The sequence below is a fragment of the Montipora capricornis genome, chromosome 12 (assembly GCF_036669925.1).
Source record: "Montipora capricornis isolate CH-2021 chromosome 12, ASM3666992v2, whole genome shotgun sequence".
NCBI classification, from domain to species: Eukaryota; Metazoa; Cnidaria; class Anthozoa; order Scleractinia; family Acroporidae; genus Montipora; species Montipora capricornis.
In genome coordinates, this window is record NC_090894.1 from 15,100,020 (window position 1) to 15,127,519 (window position 27,500).

The window sequence follows — 27,500 nt, forward strand, 5'->3', positions numbered from 1 at the left end:
ATGTATCTACACAGTTGTGTTGTGATTGAGTTAGTCGTGTTGTGTCTGATTGGATAGTGGAGTCAAAATCTCAAGCACGCTTCCAACAGGCCTGTGAACCCTTCCTACTTACAGAGCAATACTAAAAAACTTCTCCCATATCACATTTCAACCTTAAGCTCGAAAATTCAATATTATTGAAACAAACAACATATTTGCTCTTAGAGGCGAAAACCTCTTCCTAATTCATTGCGTGCGTGAAGACAAGAAACTCAATTGTGTCAAATTACCATGTACTTCAGGTAAATACTGCTCACTTTGATTTCGTCTCGACGGGCGATAGATTGTTGTCGAAGTCCAGTACTCGTCGCTTTTGAGATTCATGCCCAGTTTATCCAACTGATTTTCTATTATTGAGCTCCATAAGGGTATATTTTGTTTAAGGATCCACTAAAACGCCATTCGCGTTGCATGACTTTCGACGCCATTGCAGGCTAAGTTGATGATTCTACTGCGTCCACCAGAGAAATCTACGCAGTTTCACTACCCTCTCGATCCTAAGAAAATACGCGCAGAAGGCTCTATACACAAAGACACCACTTACCAGGGTAGTGACAGGCAAGACTTTTACCGACACGGGGAAAAAAAAAAAAAAAAAAAAAAAAAAAAAAAAAGAAAACAAACAAACTAAACGCAGACCTCGACTGGGTTTGCCCATAGGCAACCCAGTAAAAAAATCCGGAAAGCCCATTTTGGTAACGTGTTTACCATTTGCATTCCCGCATGAGTTTGCCTCCCTCCAGACTCTCTAGGTAAAGTTGAACAAATTTTGTAACTGAATTTCCCATTCGGGAGTATTTGCTTACCATTAAATTTTGAACAAACCAAGTACCAACCGGTTTCTGCTTGTAAACGGTCAACAACCACTGTCACAACGGTTTTAGGTATAGGTAATCACATGATTTCGAGTGCAATTTGGCGTAAACAAGCTCGAGTAACTTTTTCAGACAAACAATTTCATTATTTGTAGTCTGAAAATTTGCAAGTGCTTATTTTAATGTACCAAAAAAACACACAAGAAATCACATAATTACTAATTAAAGATACATGAACGCGAAAAAACGATGAGAAGACAACATCAAACAATTGAAATTTTGACAGCAGGTGCTGTATAATTTTCTTTGTAGTTCATACAACTGATTGGTTGAAATAGATTACAACGTTTGTCAAATTCAAACTTTCACAAGACGGAAATGAACGTATAAAATTATTTGAAGCGCAGGTAAAAAGAAAAAGAAAAGTGATCCTTGCATTTATCTGGACAATTTAAGCGGCTTTAACCCATTCACCCCTCAACTGGCCACACTTAGTATTTTACTTTGTCTAACGCCAGACTATTTTACTCGTCAATGGGGAACCCCCAGGAGTCAAGGGGTTAAGAGACAACTGAAAAATTCAGGTGGCTCTAATGGAATTCGAACCCAGGACTGCCGCAATGCTGGCCCAATGCTCAACCAAATGAGCTGTAAAGCCACTCAGTTGAGAACAGGTAAATTTGTTGGGCTCATTTGTTCCTGTGAAGGACTCGTTGAATGAAGTGAGTCATTGAGTCCTTCATAGGAATATTAATGAGCCAATTGCTAAAATTGCCAGAAAAGTGTGAGGATTACCAATCTCTCTTTTCGTCTGTTTGCAAGACTGTTCATGTTTAAAAGCCATTGAACCGTAAACTTGGACCTGTGCATTTGTTATTTGCTCTTGTGTTACAAGTTTGCTCTCGTACATGTTACATGAGAACTGCACTCTTTTTTGGCCAATCAGAACTGAGTAGTTTTTCAACTACACAATAATTATTATTCTACCTTGTTCTATGAAGTCTGTACAACTAGACCTGCAAAACCTACAGTCTGTGACAAAATTCGTTGGAACAGTACACTACTATACAGATCTGAAGCTTTCGCAGCTCACTCTCTCCCTACAATGTTGTTTTAACGCCAGTTTCTGAGCCCAATTGCCAAAACAACATTGCTAGGAGGGCAAGGTATTGTAAAGTGTTTCAACAATTTTGTCCGGGACTGTATTTTTGAGGAATTTCAGTTATGAAAAGAATTGGTGGGAAATATGCTACATTTTAGGAGAAGGAAACCCTTGATTTCTAGCGGCCTAGAGTGAGATGTTGCGCCACATTTGTGATAAATTCGACAATAAATGGAAACATACATCATGTTCAGGTGTCTTTGAATTTGGTTGCTTGTTTCTCGTTAAAAAAAAAAAAAAAGCCAATTCATAGAAGGTTGACTGTGGCTGAGCATGTTCTGTTTAGGAACGACCTTAACCAGGATGAATTTGCAGAGGCCGTTCGAGTTTTGTTCCAGGAAGGAAAATATCGTAATATCTTGTTAACGGGGGTTACTGGTTGCGGCACTTTATAACTCCTCTAAACTCTGGTTTTGAACCGTTTTGTAATCCTGGTACGACCACGATCGCTTTGGTTGATACTGTTAGTACAGACAGCGATGAAGTGATTTTCTCAAATGACGTTCGTTGGTGTCCCTAAATGAACGCACAGCACGATTTCTCACTTCTTTTGGCAGGTCAGAAAGCGCATTTACCTAGACTCAAAACACATTCCCGCACGGGATGTTGACTTTTCACTCGATTCTCCAATATTTTGCACCAGCAAGGAAGAGTTCACCTTGTTAGATGCGCGATCGCTGGTCGAAAGTCTTTTTATTCATTTCATGAGGCACAAATTCCCGAAAAGGAACAAGAGAGTATTTCCCCATGCTCCCGTTTTATTCGGCCTTGATCTTCTCACAAAGTTAATTAGCATGCATCTGTAATTCAACGAGTCATCAATGAGTCACCATTTTTAAGAAAGCTTTTTTGTGAGAAATATGCACAATTGAACCACGATGATAAAACAATCAGAAAGGGCAGTAAACACAGAAGGTGAATCGATTGTGTTGGACACAAGAGTAGAGAAAATAGCCATTTTTAAGGCGAATGTGCATGGTGACGCTGTCAATGCACTGAGAAAAAGTTTGATAATCCTGCTAAATTTAATTAATACAGTGGTGACTCGTGCACACTAACACAATGTCGTTGTTTTCTTCTCTTGTTGGTTTTGCCTAGCGAAATTCGACTCGAAAAAATGTTAAGCGATATCAAATTAGCCGACAATGGAGCTGTTATGAAAAAACAGTCAGTAGAAAGCGTCTAATACTGTAACGTTTTCAAACTGCGTGTCACCATTTTGGTACAAAGTTGCTCACGCAATGAACTAAAGTAAACAAGTTTTTACACCACGTGTCATAAGTTTCTATCCTTGTGCAAAATTCGTGTTTTTGATAACTATAACTTGTGTTTCCTGCATTTCCATGTCTCCTACCAACAGAAATTGTCGAGGAGTTATAAAATAAAAACTGTACTAACATAAAAAGTATTCTTTAAATTTTTCGGCTCTTACGAAGTTCTACTCGCGTAACATTGGGCCGGGTAATACATATATGTGCAAACTAATTTTAAGCCGTAACAATATTTGACAGTTGGCGATACATCGTCATTTTATGTAAAATACCGCATCAGTTAGTATTTTATACGACCTCCTGAAGTAAACTACATCAAGGTAAAAGGCAATATCCTTCGTTCATATATATTCACTATGTTGTCATCTCATTTTTAGCGCAAATCTTAATCTTTTTAGCACATCCAAGAAGTCGAAAGTCCTTTCCTGTTGATTGTAGGTAGTAATATCCTTTAGAAGTTAGAAAGCGACAAACGTTTCTCACATATACAGCAATTGTAGAAACCCCGCCTTCTTCGCTCTTGTGGGCCTCCCTTGCCTTCCATAGGCGTCCTGAATTAAACAATGGCTGGATAGGTTTTCTCTTAACTGTTAAACCTTTGTATGTGCTTTCCGTTCCAGGAAAATCGTCACTGATTAATCTGCAAGCGCTTTTAGGAGAAATATAGCGCATTTTAGCTACTTTACCAAGAGAAAACCTTTGAATGCGAGATAAAACAAATACGCTCGTGCCCTTGTCACGCTATCAGTGGCAGCAAGAAAAACCATATTTCAGATCATGACTCTCTTCTTAGCTAAATCTAAACAAATTCGCTTATTTTATCATTGTGCATATGTAACAAAAGAAATTCGAACACTGTACATCAAACTCAGTCTCGAAGAAAAACGTTACGCAGGGCTATCGTACCGGTTATGAAGGCGACTGTAAAGTTGTGTGACTTATGACGCTGTCAGCACGTCCTATAAATAGTTTAAATTCCTCACAAATACAGTCTGTGACAAAATTCGTTGGAACAGTACACGACTATACAGATCTGAAGCTTTCGCAGCTCACTCTCTCCCTACAGTGTTCTTTAATGCCAGTTTCTGAGCCCAATTGCCAAAACAACATTGCTAGGAGGGCAAGGTATTGTAAAGTGTTTCAACAATTTTGTCCGGGACTGTAGTCTGAGAAGTGTTACAAATTTGCACCTGTATTACATGAGGACTACACTTTTTTGGCCAGTCAGAGATGAGTAGTTTTTCAACTCTATTATTAAAATAATTATTGTAGCTTGTTATATGAACTCTGTATAACTAGACTTGCAAAACCTAGGAGGGAAACTTTTTCTCTGTCCATGTGTAGGCCCATTTCCATCACTAGGGCCAACACATAGTTGTATTACGACTGAGAATTGAGATAGTATCATAAAACATTCACACTCCAATGGATATTTCTGTTGAGATAAAGATGGCCAAAATTTGAATAAGCATTTTATTTTTCAATAAATTCAAAACGCCTACAGCTTATATCATCTTAGTGATTAGCTCATAATTTTTTGTTTCACTGTTACAGGTAAAACTGCTGTTGTTACTGGTGCAAATACAGGCATAGGCAAAGAGACTGCTCTCGATTTTGCTAGGAGAGGTGCTAAGGTGATCTTGGCTTGTCGAGACGAGGCAAAGGCCAATCAAGCTGCCAAGGATATCATAGCAGAAACTGCAAGTGATAAAGTTCTGGTCAGAGTTGTTGACCTGTCTTCATTTGAGTCTGTAAGAGCCTTTGCAAAGCTCATAAATGAAACGGAGGAACGGCTGGATATCCTTGTCAACAATGCAGGGCTGATAGGATCCTACCACAGTGCCACAGAGGATGGCAATGAAATGATATTCCAAGTGAATTACCTCAGCCATTTTCTGTTGACCTTGCTACTGATAGAGAAAATGAAGATGTCAGCACCGAGTCGCATTGTAAATGTCTCATCAATGGGCAGTGAAAGGAAGACGTTAAGTCTGAGCCAGCTGCATGAAGACTACTTCAAAGTTTCAAATCAGACACTAAAGTCAGATGGCTTACCTCGCTATCAGGAGTCCAAACTTGCTCAGGTTGTTTTCACAAAGGAATTAAGTCGGCGATTAGAAGGTCAGATGCATGTATTCTAGTAATAATAATAGACTAGAATCGAATAGTATCTTTCAGACTGTCTTTATTTATACACACTATAAAAATTAAAGCTAAAAAGCTTGTGGGGTCATGCAGTAGGAGGTAAGGAAAGGAAAGAAACTTTATTTAAGTGTCTAGTCGATTTAGCCCTGGAGCACCAAATGGGGACAGTGTCAAGTCAAATGTTGGTTTTTGAGGAGAGGGGAAACCGGAGCACCGGGAGAAAACCTCTCGGTGCAGAGTAGAGAACCAACAAACTCAAGCCACATATGACGCCGAGTCAGGGAATCGAACCCAGGCCACATTGATGGGAGGCGAGTGCTCTCACCACTGCGCCATCCCTACACCCCAACAAAATAATTATTACTCATCCAATTAAAAACTATTAATTATAACTAAAACACATTTCTGAAAACATTCTAATAGATTACAATTCTTAAAACGTGAACTAAGTAAGAAACTAATACAATCAAACGTTAAAATTTACAATTTTTACTTCTCTACTTAAAAATATGTGTAATCAGTTAATCTGTTCCTAACCGTTGAACCCGATAAACCAGTGAAACTATTAAGCTCCTGAAATGATTATTTTCCTGAGTAGTCTACGAAGTTTCTTGAGGTCAATACTGCGACAACATTACTGGAGTCCAAAGCGCGGTGGCCTTGTGGTTAGTGCGCTCGACTCTGGATCGAGTGGTCCGGGTTCAGGGCCTGACCGGGGACATTGTGTTGTGTTCTTGGGCAAGACACTTTACTCTCATGGTGCCTCTCTCCACCCAGGGTGTATCAATGGGTACCGGTGTAATACTGGGGGTAACCCTGCGATGGACTAGGACCCCATCCAGGGGGAAATATAAACACTCCTAATCGCTTCATGCTACGGAAACTGGAGATAAGCGCCGGCCTGATGGGCCTTTAAAGCTCCCCTCAATGTTTCTGTCAGATTTGCAAGGAAGAGCTCAGTCGAGTAGCTGTGTCGGTAAGCCCATTGCTTCTCTTTGATTGACTGATTGTCACCAAAGGCATGCTGCACCAGTCTATCTTTTATTTCTGCTTCCAGGATCTTACTTGGTACAGTTAAAGGGAAACAGGTTGATATGTTCCACAATCTGTTTAAACTATCTCATATTCCTTGTTGTTCTTTTCATTATTTCATCAAGGGCCAAACTGCCATTTGTTAATATCGTTCACAAACTGAAATCAGTGGGATTTGGTGATTACTACCATTTGCATCCATCCTTGAAGCGTGACATATTTTGGGTGAAGGTTTGCTTTTCAAATGTTAACAGTTTGATCAGTTATGTGTCATTTTAACCAATGAAACGTTGGCGGTTATGTAGTGAAATTGACAACATGCACAATGTAACCGCCAACGTTTCATTGGTCAAAAACACATTACCGGACAAACCATTAATGTTTGAAAAGTAAAACTTGATGCAAAATAATTTTGCGTGAAGTTTTACTTCAGCAGGTCAAAGATGGATGCAAATGGTAGTATACCGTCACTGTCTTTAAGAGGTTTAGATCAGACTGGATCATGTTGGGACGGTACATGTTAAAAACATCTTAATTTGACATCAAGTGCTAGAAGTATAATCTAAAGTTCTCAAATTGGCTTCGGATTATTGTTAGTTACAATATTAAGTCCTGCGATTTGATGGAGCTATTGTAGTCATCATTTATTACTTAGAGCAGGTTCTATAACAGTTCATGTATAAGTTATAATTATCATTGATTGGTTCAAAGGGAGATGAATGGAGATTATATCAGAGGTCATCGACCTTAATTTGTTAGATAATATCGAGGAAATAAAAAACATTTTAAAATTTTACAAGACATGTGTTAACTTACTCATGCCAGCTTGCCTTGTAAAGAAAGATTAAAATGTTGTTTTACTTCTTCAAGTTATTTCTCATCTGCTCTTCTTAAGCCCTTTTAGAAGTATAATAATAATGATAATGATACCACTACTACTACTACTACTACTACTACTACTACTACGACTACTAATAATAATAATAATAATAATAATAACTTTATTTAACTGTCAATGGATTTAACACTAGAGCAAACTGTAGACGCAAAATTAATTCAAATCAATTCAAATATTGGTTTTTGTGGAGAGGGGAAGACTGGAGTACCGACCAGAGGAAAACTCTCGGAGCAGAGGAGAAAACCAACAAACTCAACCTGCATATGACGCCGAGTCTGGGAATCGAATCTGGGCCACATTGGTGAGAGGCGAGTGCATGCTCTCGCCACTGCACAAGGCATTTTTAAGTATACATAATAACTAGTCATAGTTATATTTAGATGTTGTTGGAATGTCATGATGTTCAGCATTAGATGAAAATTAACAATAATACACGTGCCATGCCGTCAATCATCTGGAAATTGCCAAGCCAAAAACAATAATAATTCTGACTAGTCATAATTGTTTTTTAGCTGTATCAGCCATAGCATCACAAAACACTGCACAAAGGATTATTGATTTGATCTTGTACCAAATCAGTTGTTTTTGTTCTTGTCACAGGTTGTGGAGTAACAGCTTATGCTCTTCATCCTGGTGCCGTAGTCACAGAAATTTGGCGTCACTTCCCATTTTTACAAAAACCTCTATTGAAGCAGCTGTTTGGATTCCTGACATGGCTGACATTTAAGGATTCCAGGCAGGGAGCACAAACAACAATTTACTGTTCAGTTTCAGAGGAGGCAGCAAGTGAATCTGGGCTTTACTACAGTGATTGTAAAGTAAAGGAAAATTCAAACAAATTTATCATTGATGATCCCGGTGTGGCAAAGAAGTTATGGGAAATCAGCGAGAGCCTAACTGGTGAAAACTGGAAACACTGATGTCATATAATTATTGGATAAAGACATATCTGACCTTCATATATGTATGACTTGTATTATTTTGCAATGTGTAAGCGCCGTGTCATGTAAAGTTTTAAACTGACATCTTTAGGTTGTTTGTCTTTACTATACTATAATCTATATGGACAGGTTTAAAGTACAGGTCACTTGTTACAAAACGTGGACATGGAGGTTGAACCTCGCTAGACTTTTGCGTTTGGTCGGGGTTTGCATCCGTGCGCGTGTGGGGGTTGCGCGGTGGTGGAGATCCGCCCTAAGTCACAGATTTTGTCGCAAAGCTTTTTCTCTGATTTAACTAGCCAATTAAAACAGACACACTAAAGCAAAGCCCAAAATCTTATCTTTTTTTTACCAGCAGTGTCTCTAAATCTACCTTGTACTGTTGGAAGAAAGTAACTAAGGTGTCGTTTTTTTTTTTTTTGGTAAGTCATGTAATTCTAAGTAGGCAAGTAGGTTCAATTAGTGAATTGTGCTTTGTATTGTAATGTAAGTGATGTTTTGTTTAGCATTGTAATATAAGTAATCTAATTATTTTTGTAAATATTGTAAGTAGTGTAAATATTAGTATTGTTAGTAGAGTAAGTAGGTGAATTGTATTGTAAGTAATGTAAGTAGTGTAAGTGTTAGTATTGTAAGTGGCATAAGTAGGAAGTATTACAAGTAGTGTAATTGACTGCACGAATATTGTTAGTAGTGTAAGTCGCACTTAATTAATGTTAATGTTGTCAGTAATGCTAGTATTGTAATTATTGTGTGTAACTCAATTAAAAAAAAAAAACTTGTTACAAAACCATTACTATTGTGCTACTATTATGCTAATGACAGTATTAATCTGAATCCTAATCTTAATCTCAGTGAATTAGGAGCAATAATGTTTTAGGCCTAATTAGACCTAAAACAATCTTTAATCTCAAATCCAACCTTAGTTGGTTTAAGTATTCAATGTATGATGGGGTCATACATGGTGTTTTGGTGTTTCGTGGTTTAGTAATGCCCATTTATTTTCATCAATGCAGCACGCTAATTAGTTACTTGGAGAGACAGTTATTGTTCCTAATTTTTGGTTAAGTTAATTAACCCTTTGACGCCTAAACAGACTGAGTATTTTACTCTGTCTAACGCCAGATGATTTTACGAGTCAATGGGTTAACATTTCAGAATTCAATATTATTGAGCAATATGTTGCATGAGAAATAATATGAAAATGTTGGATATTCAGATGGATGTCACAGGAAGGATGCACAAACTCTGCAAGCCAGCGAGGCAGACGTGCAAGGGATCTGAGAACAATTAAATTCAAATAGTGCTGATAAACAGCTTTCAATAACTGCGAGGTGACTCGCATGGCTTGCATGTTGGACAACCTTAATGAACAGATTTTTGTAGGTAATTAATGAAACCAGTAGCTGATGACCTTGAAGTGTATAACTCTGGTTCAAAGCTGGTTTTTTTTTTTGTTAAATATTTCCTTATTTGGATGTAACATGGCTCATGCATTTTCCTGTGCATCAAGCTTCAATCTTATTTCTTTCCATATTTGGGTATAAAGTTGGTGTCCTAAAATTCCCAGCTTTGTTCCAAGGAAATGCGGTGCAAAGCACTCACTTCAAGGTCATGTGATTCTGATGAAACAATCTAAAATCTGGTAAAGAGGCATGAAAGATATCTAAGCTTGTCAAACTCTCTTGCAAATTATAATTGCTCAAGTTGCTTAATTAACTTACTGCAATGATGTCTCAAACATAGGTTTCTTTGAGGTTTTAGACTTGGTATTTTGTCATATTTCATTTTTTATTTCTGCCTTGTGTTTCATTTAAAATTTTTATATGAACATCAATATCTCAAAGTTTTCAGTTTAGTTATCCTCCAGTTTACAGTCCTCAGTTATCCAGTTAATTCCTTCTTTTTCCTAAGTCAATTGAACTACCCTTTTTCCTTCATTCAAGTCTGTTTAATACAAGGTAGGAGAGTATTTTTACATCATTTTCTTTTATTCTTATCCTATTCAAATCCGACAATCTGTATTGACACCTATTTCTGTCCTGTCGCCACCCACCTCGACTAAGTTACCTACCCTGTTTGTGCTTTTCTAATGTTAATGTAGACTAATTACGATTAAAGCAACACAATTTACATGATAAAAGTAGCGAGGTCTGTATCAATACAAGGTCACCGAAAGCCTGACATCCATTCATAGGCAAGGTCACTGAGCAAACAACTGTAAAATTGCATATTTGAAGGTGGTGGCCATTTTTGTTCTCCTTTGTCACATCGATTTAGCTTGTACTTCCAGACCACATGATGCTCTCAAGGGAATTGTCCTTTTGTTGTTTCATTAAAGTTATGCGTACATATGCACGTGCATTGAAAGAAACTTTCCTGGAGTAAAATCACCTGTTTGCACATGTCACGCTTCCACCCTATGCCTCACGTGATTGTGGAAGCAGTATACGTCACGCGACATGTCACGTACGAGTTCTTTAATAGTTCAAAAATGGTGCAAGTCGCAGCGAAGGGGTTCGTTCTTGATCTCCTTCTTGCGTTGATTTTGGTCGTTTTCTTGTCTCATGTAGCTGGTGAGTAAGATATATTCATTTACTTGTTTACCATAGACCGCAGGAAAACCAGCATTTTAGGGCCTAAAGTAAAAGCGAGCACATATAAAAGCTCTGGCTTTGTGTGGACGGATGGTCGATTTGTGCACATTACGATATCCCTATTTTGGACAGCAAAACACTGAAACACTCAGACGATTTGATCCTTTGCCTTCTTCACTTTAAAGAGGATATGCGCGCAAAAACGAGTCCAATTTTGAGAAAATATTCTCGACCTACATTGGGTTACAACAGAATAAAACATGGACATGCATGGAGCTAAGTAAAATTAATTTGTGTTGCAGTCGTCATATTTTGTCTCAGATAAGTATATTTCGATTGTTTAGAGTTTCTGTGTAAAGACTTGAACTCCTTGACAGACTTAACTTGTTATAAATCTTTATTGAAATAAGCAAAATTCGAGCACATCTTCGCCATGAATGTCAAATGAATTCCATTATTGTTGCGATTTTGCATATGGTAACGAACTTTGTTACAAGTGCAGGTGGATTTACACAACCTTAGTAGTCAGAAAATAATTTTTCAAGAAAATTTGTATTGCACAAGACACAGGCATGAGACAACGGGTTCACCAATAACGTCTTTTGATTACAACATTTTAGTGACCCCAGCAAAGAATATATTTGTCAGTCTCAAGAAAGCTGTTTTCACTGACTGTGACAATTCTTGTTCGTTTCCAACCATTTCTTTTGATACCACTGAAACAAAAGAACCCAGGTTTGTTTCAACAGCCAATCAACTTCTGGTTGACAGATCAATGACAATGGAGATTGCTATTAATTATTAAACACATTGGAAAACGTATGGCATGAACAAAATTATAATAATGTCGTGGGATACTACATGTAATACGTATTGTAGCCAGGAAATAATTATTATGATTCAGATAAACCTAAAAATCCAAAATAAGATTTTCAGTTGTGTAATGGAAAAATCTGTTGGCTTCCAAAAATAACCACATTTTTTCAAAAAAGAAAATCATTATCTCAGAATTGTGTTATAACATTTTACTTAAATTGTTGAAACTATGTCTGCCTTTTGATGTGTTTCAATGCACTGTTTGTTGTGTGATCTGCATGGTATACCTGCCAAGTGAAAGAAGTGTGAGAAAATAAAAATCCACTTGAATGATCGACTTTCTCAGAATTCTGTATAATCTTATAAATATTCAAAGAATAGGTCAATGTATTGGCTAGATGGAAGTCTTCAAAACATCTGCGGTTATCATCGGAGCCCTACGAAAAATCTTGGAACTCTCAGGAGAAAAATGTCATGCCTATAAATTGAAAAAAGTTGGCAGGTGTAGCATGGTAACTGAAATTTTGGAGTAAGCCAACCTCAGAATGCCTCTTCCACTGACTGTCGTTCAGGGTTGGTGTCAGGCATCTGAAAGCAATACAAAAGTACTAGTCATCTGTTTTTTGGCAGCAATATAATCACGGCACAGCCTTGACAGTTCTAGGGCTTTCTGACCACACTTTCCTTTGATTTAATTAATAAGCAGAGTCACTACAAGCGTGGTCAAAAGTTGTTGGGAAGGTTGCACGCATCAGCTCACTTCACTCCTAATTCGATTTTCCTAACTATTGGCTGAAGTATGTGGGAAATACCATGCTCTTGTGGCCCCCCTCCCCCATATTCAATGTTGGAGTTCTTCACGTAACAAAAGTCACCATTTTTTCCCCCTGGAAAATCCAACATTGAAAAGGGGGAGGGGGGTATCTGTAAAATGAAGTTACCTTCCCAACACTTTTGTCCATGATTGTAGGTGTTCTAATTCAGTTTATAGACCAACTGGCAGCGAAATTCAGTTTGTTACATTCGGATAATGGTTCCTTTTATGTAAATTATACTGAAAAATAATGGTTCCTTTAAACTTCTTCATTATGAATAGTACTGTTGTTTGTTAAGTGGAGATTTCACCAGTCATTCAATGATGTTAGTTCATCATTTGGAGTACGTTCATTTCCCCTGACTGCTTCCTCACCTAAAGCCAGTTTGCCCAAAATGAAAGTACTGATTCACCCAAACTAAAAAGGTGTTTTCCCAGACTATTTTTGTGGTATACTGTGTATAATGCCAGTACATGTGTAGTACACAATGAGCCATTAGGAAGTGTAAGTACAGCCTCAGTTTCTCAATGATAGGTGCAAGAATTGTAATCACTTCAAGAAAAGGTCCATCTGTACATGTATGAACATGAATAAAATTTAAATTTTGTTTGCTCTTAGTTCTGTTACTCAAGGTTGCTGCCTAACAGTCGCCCGGTCGCCTGGGGCGCCTTATTTGCGAGCACGGGCGACCAAATTTCTGAACGAGTAGCCCGAACGGGCGCCCTGATTCATCCTCACTTTCTTGTTAATATGATCCCAGCTGGAATTAATTAATTCTGGGCTCTTGAAAAAATGACTTTGGCTACTAACTTTTAATGTTGGAAGCCCAAAGGGCTCCCCGAAAATTTCCTTAGGCAGCAGCCTTGCTGTTACTACATACATGTATCAGGCAAACAGACTTTCATGTTGGGTGAATAGTTTATCCGCTGTGCAACAATTTGCTTTCCATCATTTTCAGGTGTGCCTTGTGAGGATCATCATCCAAGGTGTGGTCATTGGGCTGCCAAAGGAGAATGCAAGAAAAATCCAAAATGGATGTTAAAGCACTGCAAAGTAAGCTGTGGAAAATGTGCTCAAGGTATGCAGTCCTACATGTAGGTGGCTGATTGTCACTTGAAGAATAGGGTAGCTAGTAAGTCTTCTGCAGCCTTCTGCTGAAGCATTCAACCCAGGTCTACTGGGTGTGCCTTGTGCCAGTGGCAATTTGATATTTTTTCAAGTATGTATGTTACATTGGGTATAAAAATTCATACCTACATACATTCAGATGTCAATATTATTATACCGAACTACCAACAGGAAGAGGCCACTTTTATAAGTTGCCATTGATTTATTATTCTTTTGTATGTTAAATAATTATTGTTAGGCCTTCTGGCCTAATTTTGGTTTATAATAACTTACAGTATGACATTCTTTTAAATTTGCCTATCTCAGTAAGGCTAGAAAGACCTAAATGCTTGGTTACTATTGGTATTGTATAATGTATTAAAAATACTCAGAATGCCATTTCTAAATGATCAGATCCTTCTGTGTCATTATTTTCAGACTCGGATTCATGTGACTTGAATACTGTGACTTTTTGTTGTCACTGATATGAATTTTAGTTTTAGCAAAATATATTAAAAATGACTTTTAACTTTCAGCCAATGTCCATGATCTGTATAATCAAGCCAATGTGGAAACTTATGGTAGCTTTTTCTTCCTTGCTGCTATTCCACTATTGGCTATTGTGGGAGCTTTTATCAAAGCTTATTTTGAAGGTCCATCTTGCCCAAGCTCTGCCAAGCTAGAAGGTACATTTATAAATATTGTAAATGCATTTTTTTCATCTTATAGAAAAGGCGGCAAGACTGATCTATTCCGCTATCTTGGATGTGACATTTAGGTTCCTACCTAACATGTATTGTTTCAGCTCCTGACAGCTCTCTTTGTCCTCTTGAAACCCACAATACCTTACCTCAACGGGTGAGGCTAAATTGTGTGGGTGGGTGAGTCGTGTTTGTTTGAAGATAAAAAAAGTTATATTAGCTCCCTCAGTGCTCGGTCCAAATTTGTCTTACATGTAGGTCTTAGGTCTTGTCTGTTTCAAGAATTTCCAGTCATTGATTTAAAAAGGGGTTAGGGTTAGGGTAAGGGACCCACAACCCACCCACCCACATGGATTAGACACTCTCTACCTTAACAGTAAGTCTATTTTCAACAATATGGGGTGGGCAAGTCACATGGTTTAAAATGGATGCAAATTTTTTGTTGTAAGGTACCTGGGGTGTCCACATGCATAAAGACATTTTCATTTTAATCTGAAGAGGGCTCTCGGGGATCCAAAATGATACATAAAAGTTAGCATACCACCCATGATTGTGGATGTGATGACGGGTCACTAAGATGCTTAGATGCATGATGAGCAAGACTGCCACTGGCCAATGTCCAGTGCAGTTTAATGAGTGTTAGATTGCAAGCAGTAATACTTTTTTCCTCAGATCCCATGTGCAGTTCATGCAAATTTTGGTATACCTTGGTTCCAGCACTGTTTTTTTTTTTTTTTTTTGCTTTGACAAAAATCACTGAAAGGAAACAAACTTTATTAAGTGTCTAGTCTTCAAGAGCTGGAGCATAAATTGGGGACGCTGTAAATTTCCGCTAGTCAAATCAAATGTTGGTTTTTGAGGAGAGGGGAAAACCGGAGTACTGTACCCAGAGAAAAACCTCTCAGAGCAGAGCAGAGAACCAATAAACTCAAGCCATACCTTATTCATAAATGGCACCTGTTTCAGTCTTCTTTTGCTCATGTGCAAATTAGCCTACTAAGCCTCATTTTAGAGTAAGATTTTATTTTTCAATTCACTGTATGGTATCGCGACTTGGTAGGCTAATTTGCACTTGGAGAAAAGAATTACAAATTGATGGCCTTTTATGAATAAAGTCTATATGATGCCAAATCTGGGAACCAAACCCAGGCCACAAAGGTGGGAGACAAGTACAGTACTCTCACCACTATACCAGCCCTGGACCCAACTTGTTTTTGCTTTTGCTTTTGAATTCGTTAAAGGCAGGCCTATCCATTCAGTTGTTAAGATAATTATATTTTGGACACCTGAAATCCACATGTTATGTATTGTACATTAATAAACCTGGTATGTACATTGTAAATGCAAGTTATAACATACAGTGTCATTAGATGGAAAGTTATGTGGTGCAGTCTACAACATAATCTTGAAGTGCCTGTCATCAGGGTCAATGTGGGAATTAAGCATTCTTGTCCCAAGAGTCCGCGATTCTTCCGCTCAGCACCAAGAACAACAACCTCTGGCTGGTTACGGCCTCTGGGACGAGAATTGGAATTGGGTAAAATACCAGGCAGGAGGTGCTCTGATTGGTTGAAAAATGGACAATAAAAAATTATCTTTTTTTAGTCTGGGCACCAGTGGCTCAGTTGGTTGAGCATCGAGCTGTCATGCGGGAGGTCGTGAGTTCAACTCTGGCCAGTCCAACACTCAGGGTCTTAATTAAAAATAACTGAGCAGAAAGTGCTGCCTTTGTAATTACATCTGCACATGGTTAGACTTTCTAGTCTTCTCGGATAAGGACTGTAAACCGGAGGTCCTGTCTCATAGCCCTTGTTGCAAATTAAACAGTATGGGACATTAGAGAACCCACTCACTATTCGATAAGAGTAGGGGACGTAGGGACATCTTTCACTTCCTAAAATAATAATTGTAAACTGTGGAACAAGCAGTCTGGCTAAAGTCCCACACAAAGCATTGTAAATTTGTCCTGAAAAGCCCCAAGGGGAGAGACTAATATATTCACTTCATCAGAGTATATGGTTTACCCATCTAGGTTTGGCATGATCCTTGCTTTTATCGTTACTTTTGTTAATATCTTGACCTGGGACTAGATGGTAAACTATAATTATATTAAAAAAAAGTATAGACATAATTATATGAACTAACAAACTCTGGTTTGTTCAAAAAACAGGTAAAACTGTGATTATAACAGGAGGAACCGCAGGCATTGGCAAAGAAACCGCCAGGATCTTGGCATGTCGAAAGGCAAGGGTTATCATTGGGTGTCGAAATGTTACAAAGGGCCTACAAGCTGCAGCTGACATAATCGATAACACTGGAAACAGGAACATTGAAGTGAAAAAACTAGACTTGGCATCTTTCAAGTCAGTACGGGATTTTGCAGAAGAGATTGGAAACGAGGAAGAAAGAGTTGACATCTTGATTAATAATGCAGGCTGTTTTGGCCCACATACATCAACAGTTGATGGCTTTGAAAACACAATTCAAGTAAATTATCTTAGTCATTTCCTGTTAACAAACCTTCTCATGGAGAAATTAAAAGCCTCTGCACCCAGCAGGATAATAAATGTGTCCGCTCGACTGCATGCCTGGGTAAAGTCACAAATCGATGTTGACAAAGTGTTTTGTCAAAGGAAGGAAGATCACCAAGTTTTCAAGGCCTACAGTGTTAGCAAATTGTGTCAAGTTTTCTTCACTAGAGAGCTGAGTGAAAGACTGAAAGGTAATAATATATGTACCGGTAACAGTCAGGTCCTGTAAAGACACCTCACAACTAAAACCATATGGGTTACAAGCAAGACTGCTTGGTAGAAGGAAAAATGGTGAAACCCCTAATAATTATTAACAATTTCCTTGGTATAGAGAATGACAATCTGGCCTCTTATTAGCTAATAACAGAAAAAAAACATAATACTCTTTGCTTGTTCCTCCAAAAATGTTCATAAAATAATGTTGTTTTTATTTTCTTTTGGGACTTACAATGGTCCCAAGAGAAATTAGAAACAATGCTTATGCAAAATTTTGGAGGGATAATAATATTATATTTTATATAGCTACTGATGAAATACCAGGATTTTTCCTTTTACTAAAAAATCATATCTTCACCGTGCACAGTGAACATATCATTTTTATCTTTCACATGTGAGAATATACAGTGTAGGTGTTGTCATGGTAATGTACACGATTAGCCAATAAAACGTGAGCTTCCTCTTCATTGTACGGTACTTTTCTGCTTTAAGACAATCCTACTCTCCCACATTAACATTTTTATTGCAAAATTTTACATTATCGCAATTTTATTTTCACAACTTTCATATCTTGTTTCATGTTACACAACATGCGTGTTTTAGCGGTTGGTGACCACTTTTTCATCATTTTGAAATTGAGTAAAACAAGTTGTTTTAAATCTGGACATTTCATCCATATCTATATCATAAACAGAACATTACATGGGCGCTTGGGGATACAAATTTTATCTTCTTGTTCTGAAAGTATCTCTAAAGTATCTTAGTAAAATTTAAAAGTAATCTAAAAATATTATTACTGCTAACATGAAATATCACAATTTGCCTGAGGTAAGGGCAATAACCCCATATTTAGGTCTTTGTAACTTTTTAAAGGAATTTTTTTCAATTATTGCTTCATAGACCTTTTTCCCGATTTTGGTAGTATTAACTTTGATGTAATATATCAAACACGAGAAGGATTGTTTCATCGGTTATCCAAACACCGAGAAGTGAGTTGAAAAACGAGGCCGAAGGCCGCGTTTTCTAACACATTTCGAGGTGGTTGGATATCTGATGAAACACTCTTTCGAGTGTTTGATATTGCTTCTCAAAGGAATCAGTATTTTAAGAGATATTTGGGATCAAAGTTGGCAAAATTTTATGCTAATTAAGACCACATTTCCAAACTTCCTTCACGGTAGTGATTTCTTTTGTTTTTGGCTTATGAATTATCAATGAGTTTTAGAGAGTATTCTCATAGGCGGGCCAAACTCACGTTGTGCATGCAGAGACATGACTTTGAAAGCGTGACATCAGTGACAACGCTGTGCTAATTAAGGGCGCGTTCGATTGACCCTATTCCGGAATAAGAATACGTGGAGTGATTTAAAATGCTACATGTATGTGTGGCGTTTTGCAGCAACAAGGACAATAAAGCTATGTTTAAAATAGCATTTTAGCAGATGTTTCACAATATCAATATGAATCTCCGCAAAAACGAAGGATTTCAAACTTCTATTCCGTGTATTCCTATTCCGGAATAGTCAATCGAACGCGCCCTAAATCTTTTTAGTTGGTTTCACAACAAAATAGCAAAGAAGCAAAAATAGATCAAATGAATGAAACAAAGTAACCAATACAGGGTTCGTGCCTTGAAAAGCCCTGGGATTTAATTTTGGACATTTTTGCCTCAGTGAAAATTCCATCATGCTCAGTTAAAGAGACATTTCAAAAATTGAGCTCAATATTGGCTTTTAGGGAAATGTTAAAGAATGAAAATGCCCATGCATGCACTTAACTTGCAGGACGTGGTAAGGAATATCAAGGTCAGCTTTTTCAGCAAAGAAAACACTTGAAACACTATGTATCATGGCATAGCAATCTTCTTATAAAGACTACTTGAAAGCTCAATTTCTGGTTCTTGAAAACTCCTAGCCTGCGAACGCAGACGTATTTCCGGCAGTCGTTTCTCTCCAACGACCGCCGGAAATACGTCTGCGTTCGCAGGCTAGAAAACTCCTTGAATACTTGTGGAATTTTATTGACAAAATCCAGCACAAACCCTGCAATAGCACCCCTGACCCCATTCTCAGTGTGGCTTTGCCATTCATTCATTTGCCTCTTGCACCAACAATACCACCAGGTACGCAGGTTAAGTAAACAAGTGACACTGGCAGTTATGAACACAATTTTAGCAATTGGGTAGACAAGCCTGAAAATTTCAGGACTTCAAAGGGGTTTGAACCCTTGACCTTGCAGTGCCGATGCGACGCTCCAACCAAGCGAGCTATGAAGCCACTGATGTTGGGTGTTTGTCTTTTGTGGGTTCAAATGTTCCTGTGATGAATGATCAACAAACAAAATGATAAATGATATGAATTGCCTAAAATTGTGTTCATAACTGCAAGGATAATAGCTTCACTTGGTTTCATATCTGCCGTTCATGTCATTTCAAGGTGACTTAACTTTAGTTCATTCATTCATTCATTCATTCATTTCATATCTTTTCGCTTCTTTGCTTTTTGTCATGAAACTAATTCAAAAAACAAGAAAATTGCTTAGAACAGTGATGTTGCTGACACGAGGCTTTCACAGTCACTTCTCTCGTGAAACACGAGTTTGGGCCATGTGTGGTATAATCAGGCGAACTGGGCCTATTGAAAAAAATTCATTTTGTTTACAGGTTCTGGGGTTACAGTCAATGCTCTCCACCCTGGGGTAGTAAGAACTGAAATCTCACGCAATCTCTGGATAACGCAAATGTGGATTTTACAGCCTTTTCTGTGGGTTTTGAAATATTTCTTTTTCAAGACAGTTAATGGTGGTGCCCAGACCACTGTGTACTGTGCAGTAGCAGAAGAACTGAAGGACGTCTCTGGGGAGTACTTTAGCAACTGTGCAGTATACAAGTGCAGTGAAATGGCTAAAGATGAAAAGGTGTCTGCTGAGTTGTGGAAACGTAGTGAGCAGCTTACTGGACTGAAAAATCGGTTCAATCAAAGAAGTATTACTTGTGGTGACAACTTACAACTATGATGGACATATTCAGATAAATTATGTTATACGTAGGTTGAAGAAACACTACGAAAAGTTTATTCAAGCTTGTCGTGCCTTAAAGTATGAGAATAACAAAGAAAATAAATAATACAAGGTTATTTACACTACATTCAACAGATAGTGTTTTTAAGTTTTGTACCATACTGTAAGATCAAAAGAGTAACAATAATGCAAGAAAAGTTAAAACTGATGGTTCAAAAGCAAATACACGTATGCTTGGAATGCACTCAGAGTTGTTTATGTATCAGTTGTGTGAGCACTCTTCCTGGATTTCAAAGACACATTGCTGGTTTCTAAGCGTTGGTTGACAGATGGAGAATGCAGGCATTCCTCTGGCAGGTTATTTTTCATGAGCATAGCTGTTCCTGTGAAACGTCGCACAGTGTTAACAGTAGAGCGCCGATGTGCCATTGCCGCATTGTCACCTCCTTGTTGGAATGAGGAAAACAAGCTCCTGCAACAACAAAATTAATCCAACTGGAAAATGCATCTTGGAAATTTCAGTTATGCAGGGATATACATGTACAGTACCAGGCTCACTTAAAATACAAAAAATGAACATGATGTCAACAGAAGAAAGATCCTTCTTGCTTTTATAAGCAGTTCATTTATTTTTTAGGCTTTCCCCCTGGTACTGATGTCTGCACAATTCATTGCAGGAGGTAAGAGTACTGTTTTTGACAAATGCCACTTCACAATGGCGCACATCCTAGCTGAAACTCTTATAAACTATAGTTTGTAAGATGTTTATTGGTGCATTGACGCTGAACTGCACATTGCCAATGACTAGTATTTACATGTACCAATCTTATTACTGCTAGCTTCCTTTGACACTGGGTTCAAAATTTGACAATTTATTTAACCTCTTGTGGGAAACAAAACAAACTTGAAATTATTGACCAGCTCAGTTGTAGTATAAAGTGTAATAAAATTTAATCGCACAGTTGTGTGTTTGAGTCCTGTTCACCCCTCTTCACAACTGCTGAAGTTGTCGCATTAAATGGACTAATTTTCTCCATTGCAAATCCTTTCATATCCACGGTTCCAATAAGTGAATTCAATGTATATCCTCCATGGTTCAGATATTTATTTAATATACTTGGCAATCGAACAGGAAAAAAATTAGTGGAATTTCCCGTCTTGGCAAAATAATTTCCTCGCTTACTTTAGTTCCTGTAGCCTTTGCTGTTCCTCCTCATCTGCCTGGTGACGGTTTAGTGTCTGTTTAGTGTAATGTGCATAGCTGATGTACAACAGAACAGTGCAACCCATTGTGACCACAAGAATTGACACAACAAGAGGTAAGAAATCCTTGCCTTCGCTCCCAGTGACCACCACTGAAAAGCGAGTGCTCAGCTCGCAAAAACTGCAAGAAAAGATGCACATTGATCGTTTGAACAATTCCCTAAACATATTTCAAAATACTATTGGAGCCTCACAATCTAAGGGCAAGAAAATGAGACGTAAATCAAAAGCGTAATAATTACTTCAATTACCTCAAGTGGGTCCCAACAATCCTTAGGTGGAAGTGAAACCAGCCTGAACCTTTGAAAACCAGCTGAGAGAGCCCAGTAGAGTTAAGAATCTCATATGATTGGCTTCCATCAAAATTTTTTTCATTTACACCAGGAGTGAAACAGCTGCGATAATTCTGAAAAGAAAGCAAAAACAAAAACAAGACTGTGTGTGAGTGTGCATGATGCATACTAGGCATACAAAGGCTGTTACTGTATTTAGTTTTTATATTGAACCAATTCTGAGTATCTCCCCAAGTGTGGTCCTTGAAACGTTCCATAGTTTGCTTGTATCAGTATGCATTCTTCAAAACTTTTTTTCTGTTTATTTGAAAAAAGTGTTTTATGCTTCCTTGTATTCTATGAAATATTAATTTTGTCCTCAAAACCCTCAAAGTCAGATTTTCAACTTTCCATAGACTGACTTGTTTGTCGATTTATTTATCTTCATTTAGAAACAATGTTAATTTCAAAGTGCATCTCACAAATAAACAGAAGTAGAATAAGTTTACACTTTGACTCCAAGCTTTTCCCTGGTCTTCAGAATGATTGCCCGTCATTTTTTGCCATGTCTGAGCTTCATGTAAGCATCCAACCTGATAAAAAAAAAATCAATGTTACAGTATCTGTTCTCATACAACTTAAATGTTTTTAACTTGAACATGCAAGTGCATTATGTCAAGGGTACTTTGGTACTGCCTATTATGTTACACAATTTTGCATTTCATGTAAGCTGGATTATTTCTTAGGTTATTATTTTGCTTGCTCTACTTTGCGTCAATCGTATAAAAGTTGAAATGCCACCATTTTCAGCCCATTGACCTTCTTACATATAACTCTCAGTGGCTTTGAGGATAAGGCAATCATCTCCAATAAAAGCAATTACTATTAGTTTGCAGTGTATTCACATTGCACTCCAGCTGCAGTCAATATAATGGTCCATTGCAAAATGGGTTATTTAATTGATATAGTATTCCTACCTCACTAGTGGTGGCACTGTACCCAAACTCGGTTCTTCCTGTTTCTTCCCACACAATGTAATCTTCAAGAACCTCTTGCACAAATTTTCCTCCCTCGTAGCTGTTGATCAGACATCAAAGACTGTTATTAATACTGACAAAGGTCATTTCCAAGTTGACTTTTTACCCTAAGGTTTAAAAGCAAGCTTTTGGTGATGGTAGCGAGAGGGTGCACCTACATTGTGCTCTTTAGATTTAAATATAAATCCTTTTTTCTAGAAAAGGTGGCTGCAGTGAATTCTAAAATTCTCCAATAGCTCTTGCAAGAAGAGGGTGCACCTACCTAGATTAGCTTTTTAGTTATTTTCTAGGGGGTATTGTACCTTACTTACCGGTTTAAGTCCTATTACCTATTTTATGGTTCTATATTTCTTTGGTGCAAATATACTAGTTTTGTTGTTGTTGTTGATGATGATGATTTAGGGAAGCAGGGATAGAAAAGTGGTGTGAGCAATAATTTCTTCCGACCAATGTGACACAGCTTTGATTCAGTTGTTAAATTATGTGGGCTGAGTTTTTGTTAGTTTACTAACACTTCGACACTGTACACTTACAGATCCACAATGAGCTTAAACCTTTCATCCAAGGCTGCACTTAAATGACATGGACTTGGGCCATCTTTAATTTCTCCCTGTAAAAAGACATTTTTTTTATGGATCTGAAATAACATAATATCTTTAGAGCAAGACATCAATATTTGCTGATGTTGTACCTGTGACAGCAGCAATATAGGTCCCTCACCAAGTGGTGCCGAACAGTTCCTTATCACAATACTCTTGGAAAGTGGACAACCAATATTTATGTGCAAGATCTGAAAAAAAGAGAGATGGTTTGTTGATTGGAAGAAATATTACCCGCAAATCAGGCTCATGTAATTATACAAGCTTTGCAGCAAACCATGAAAGAGGTCTGATATGCACACAAAAGGTGATGTGTCAGTTTGTCAATACCAAAGGCTTAAATTGAAACAAAGATTGAAAGGACCCTCAAAAGATGGTGAATGGTTTGCTGTTGCCAAAAAGCTTGTGCAAGCTCAAATTCTACATTGTCAGATAATGTGTACCCAGAAATGACCAGTGCATTGTATGACATTGCCAAAAAACCCTAGTTGCAACTTTTTACAATCATTTGATACCTGAATGTCATTTTCACATATCAGTTCTCCAACACTTGGTAACAGCTGCACAGAAACTGAAGTGGACTTGTATGGACTATGAAAACCAGAAAATACAAATTAAACATGATAGACTTGAAAATAATGCAACAGTTTGCTAAACATGCCGGACCTTATTACTAAAATTCTTCCAAGATGTGTTTTATTGGGTTTAAGGCTCGATTATGAACGTATGTTTTATAGGTGTCGTGATAGGCTGTTTTGAAGTGAAGATAACGCCCTAGAAGATTTTATTTTTCCTCTTGGAAGCAAAGCATTTTAACTGGAGTAAATTCTTCCTGATGGACAAATTATTATTTGCTTTTTTGCTTTAAACCTTTTCCCTCCCAACAGTGACACAAATAGGTTTTTCTGTCTTTGTCAGATGATAAATGAGTGCTGAGTAGATTCTATTTAAGTTACCCAACTGACTTCTCACCTTTTCAAAATCGAAGTTCCATTCCTTAATTCATATGAAAAAGTAAATGTCTAAATGAAACCATAAAAGAAAATAAACTTTAAAAATAATTATCAGTAAATAATTTGTTATATTTATGGTCAATTTTACACCATGTGATGTCACAAAAGCCTGTGAAATTACCTTGTTTTGTGTGATTATGCCTTGGTAGTGTTCAGTTCTGTCTTCTGTGCTGATTCTTAGAACATCAGACTGGGAGATTTCCAGCTGCAATAATAATTATTCCAATAATTATTACTACTTCAGATGCTCTACCAATGAGCTACTGTATAGAAGAATCATGGGAGCTAGATGATACAACTAGAATATCCTACAGAATTCGAATTGCTTCCTAGAGGGGTAATTTTGTGAAGTTTATTGCATGTATTTCTTGTCAAAAGTTATGTCAAAATTAAGAAGTATACCAGAAGGCCATTAACAGTCTTTTGTAAATTGTTGATGAGGCTTTTCAAGGGTTACTACATGTAAACTGGCAGGGTGCACATCAGCATTACAATTATAATTACCGTAATTTCCGGGCGATTACCCGCACCGGTCATTTTTTGCAATAACAAGAAAAAAATTTCAACAGATTACCCGCACTAGCAGATAACCCAATTGATTGCCAACGATATTTGTTGATAAGTTTTAAATTTGCATTGGTTTTCATCGAGAGCATTTAAGTTTATTAGGCAATTAAAGCGGGATAAAAAAGGCAATATACAGTTTTTAGGAACACTTTCATTAATGACTACTTACGGTTTTAAAACTATACCGGAATATTTAAAAATTATCACATTACCCGCACCTTCCTATAACCCGCAAAATTTAACACATTACCCGTGGGTAATCGCCCGGAAATTACGGTAGTAATTTATTGTTAACAGGTTGAGCAAATTAATGCTATATGAGGATCTGACCTGAAAATGTAGGGAAAAAGGCAGAACTAAAAGAACAAAACTTACTCTAATGTGATTGGGTGTGGATCTTTGATGTATGAGCTCAGCCCAAATCGTCTTCTCATCACCTTTGTCCATGAAATGCAATTCTGGAGTTATATTGGTTGTAAACCTCAAATACTACAAGACAGATGGAAACTCATAAATATCCATTTTCTATTTTAATTGAAACCTTAAAATGATCTATGGTCACAGGATGTTGCTTACTGGGCATGATGTACGTGGATATACCGCATTCAACACCTCATTTTTCAATGGTAGCTTTCTGTGACGAGCTGCCAAACTAATTAAACAATAAAGAAAACAAATTTGAGAGAATAAACAAACTTACTGGTAGTCTGTTTCAGACAGAAAGGGCTAAAGTACAGCTTTTTAATTTCCTAATGCTAAACAATGACGTTAAGGCTTGCTTAAGGTTTGCCAACTTGAAGGTTTTGGGTTGCTTTAGTATACTATTATAAAAAAAAAAATGACGTATTGAGTGACCTGTACTTTAGCCCTGCCGATTCCAGACTCTCGGATAGTTGGGGGGGGGGGGGAGTGAAAGCTGAGGACTATATGACGGGAGATTCATGTTGTCACAGCTCTTGCTATGGCCCTGTCCCCAATTTTTTTTCTTTGGGCTTTAAAGGGGCTAGGTCGCTAAAATATCAAAATAAATGTTCAACACTATAGAAGAACTCTAACAAAACACAGGGAAGCCAAGAAGGGACATGGATGGACAAAACTGGAGAGGATTGATATGGATTGAATTTGGGTAAATTTGAAAAATGTCGGCCCACCTTTTTTCAAATTTATGTCAGTCTATATCAAAATGTCATTTACAAAGCTCGAAAATCATTCTCAGTTGTTATGTAGCCGTGATTTTGCAAATGAAAGACTCCTGCTCTGCCAATTTGACGTTTAGAGCTTATAATTAACAAAATTACCTAAAATAGCGTGACCTAGCCCCTTTAAGATTTCTCCCTTCTCTGCTATCTGAGAGCCACTTGAGGGCCAGAAGAAACTAGTTCAGGAAGCTGCAAACAAATCTGTCTGAGAAGCAACAAACAATGATAAAAATGTCCAAGTCATGGACGATGAGAAACGAATGCTGGTAATTTTAATATTGTGTACTAACAACATTAATTGTACAAATATTAACCCATTCACCCCTAAACCAGCCTAAACCGGCCATACTCTGTCTAACGCCAGACGATTTTACTTGTTAATGGTGAACCCCCAGGAATCCATGGGTTAACCAAGTAAACTAGTAACTAAACAAACTCACTGAAGGAAAAGAAAAACTTACAAGGAAACTGTCGGAAAGAAAGCATAAAAAATAGCAAAGTGATATTAATAAATTCATCAGACAATTTAAAGGGCAATCCAAATAATGCAAAAATGGCTCTCTGAAAAAGCAAGTAAGCAAGGTCAACATAGAAAGCAGTCATCTATCACTTACCCTTCCACAGAGACCAGCAGCAAAGAGCCAGCAAGCATGTCAAACATTGTTATCCATTCAGAGAAGGGGTCTTCTCCAGTAGAGACCTGCAAACAAAAGTGGCAAATATTGCATGGACATCAAGGGGGATCCTGAGTACATCCTGGCTTTCAATTTGTCAAAAGCTGACTTTAATTTGGAGCATCTTAAAACCATCATGTGTAAAATGTACCTCTACAACATATTCCAGGAATGCCCTCCCATAAAACATTCTGTTGCTCGACAAGAGAACCACAAAATCACCATTGCTGCCTAAAAGTGGAAGTGACATTTTATCAACATTATTGTGTGGGTCTCTACTATTCTTATATGTGCATTGTACGTCAAGGTTCTTAACTTGTACAACGATGCATATGCCTGACATGAGGTACACAGCAACAAGAAGAAACCAGTGATGAATTGCATGGTTTAATTAATATTAATCCCCCACTTTGACCAATACTGGCCGGATATCGCAACTGCAGCTCTTAGGATTGAATATATGCAAGCATATACGTACAACTAGAAACCCATAAGGGTTGAAACGTGTAACGCGCATTCACAGCTTCCGAATGTTCAGTGCAAACTGAATGGTTGAATGTTTCAGTGCTAAGTACCATATTTGGAAACCCCTCGCTCTTGTTGTTCCAAATATGGTACTTTGCAAATTGAATATTCAGAAGCTTGTTTCCCAGCACACAAGGGGCCGTTACATGTTTCAACCCTTATGGATTTCTGGTACAACCTAAAAGAAATTATTATGTGGAATCCAAATGCAATAGAAATGAGTTCTAGATTATACTGGTACATTTTT

The 27,500-nt window shown here is 37.6% G+C and overlaps 3 protein-coding genes across 3 annotated transcripts in view; 2 read left to right on the forward strand and 1 right to left on the reverse strand.

Annotated features, from left to right (window-relative positions):
- The window catches only part of LOC138026242 (retinol dehydrogenase 13-like), a 13,118-nt gene extending 2,479 nt beyond the window's left edge, over positions 1-10,639 (forward strand). The window contains exons 3-4 of the mRNA XM_068873493.1: positions 4,842-5,408; positions 7,963-10,639. Of these exons, the coding sequence (XP_068729594.1) occupies positions 4,842-5,408; positions 7,963-8,282 (887 nt within the window). The 3' untranslated portion in view covers positions 8,283-10,639. The remainder of the gene's footprint in view (positions 1-4,841; positions 5,409-7,962) is intronic.
- Positions 10,640-10,741: 102 nt separating this feature from the next.
- LOC138026241 (retinol dehydrogenase 13-like) lies at positions 10,742-21,063 on the forward strand. The gene is made up of 5 exons (XM_068873492.1): positions 10,742-10,879; positions 13,490-13,609; positions 14,175-14,324; positions 16,510-17,061; positions 19,749-21,063. Exons 1-5 carry the CDS (start codon positions 10,798-10,800, stop codon positions 20,099-20,101), a joined length of 1,257 nt encoding a protein of 418 aa, XP_068729593.1. The 5' UTR covers positions 10,742-10,797; the 3' UTR covers positions 20,102-21,063.
- Positions 20,360-27,500, reverse strand: part of LOC138026240 (cation channel sperm-associated auxiliary subunit epsilon-like) — a 13,938-nt gene continuing 6,797 nt past the window's right edge. The window contains exons 14-27 of the mRNA XM_068873491.1: positions 26,880-26,959; positions 26,669-26,754; positions 25,432-25,507; positions 25,231-25,344; positions 24,410-24,493; positions 24,248-24,297; positions 23,791-23,866; positions 23,368-23,466; positions 23,210-23,286; positions 22,617-22,716; positions 22,149-22,232; positions 21,619-21,773; positions 21,288-21,488; positions 20,360-20,576 (exon numbers count right to left, since the gene is read on the reverse strand). Of these exons, the coding sequence (XP_068729592.1) occupies positions 20,360-20,576; positions 21,288-21,488; positions 21,619-21,773; positions 22,149-22,232; positions 22,617-22,716; positions 23,210-23,286; positions 23,368-23,466; positions 23,791-23,866; positions 24,248-24,297; positions 24,410-24,493; positions 25,231-25,344; positions 25,432-25,507; positions 26,669-26,754; positions 26,880-26,959 (1,499 nt within the window). The remainder of the gene's footprint in view (positions 20,577-21,287; positions 21,489-21,618; positions 21,774-22,148; positions 22,233-22,616; positions 22,717-23,209; positions 23,287-23,367; positions 23,467-23,790; positions 23,867-24,247; positions 24,298-24,409; positions 24,494-25,230; positions 25,345-25,431; positions 25,508-26,668; positions 26,755-26,879; positions 26,960-27,500) is intronic.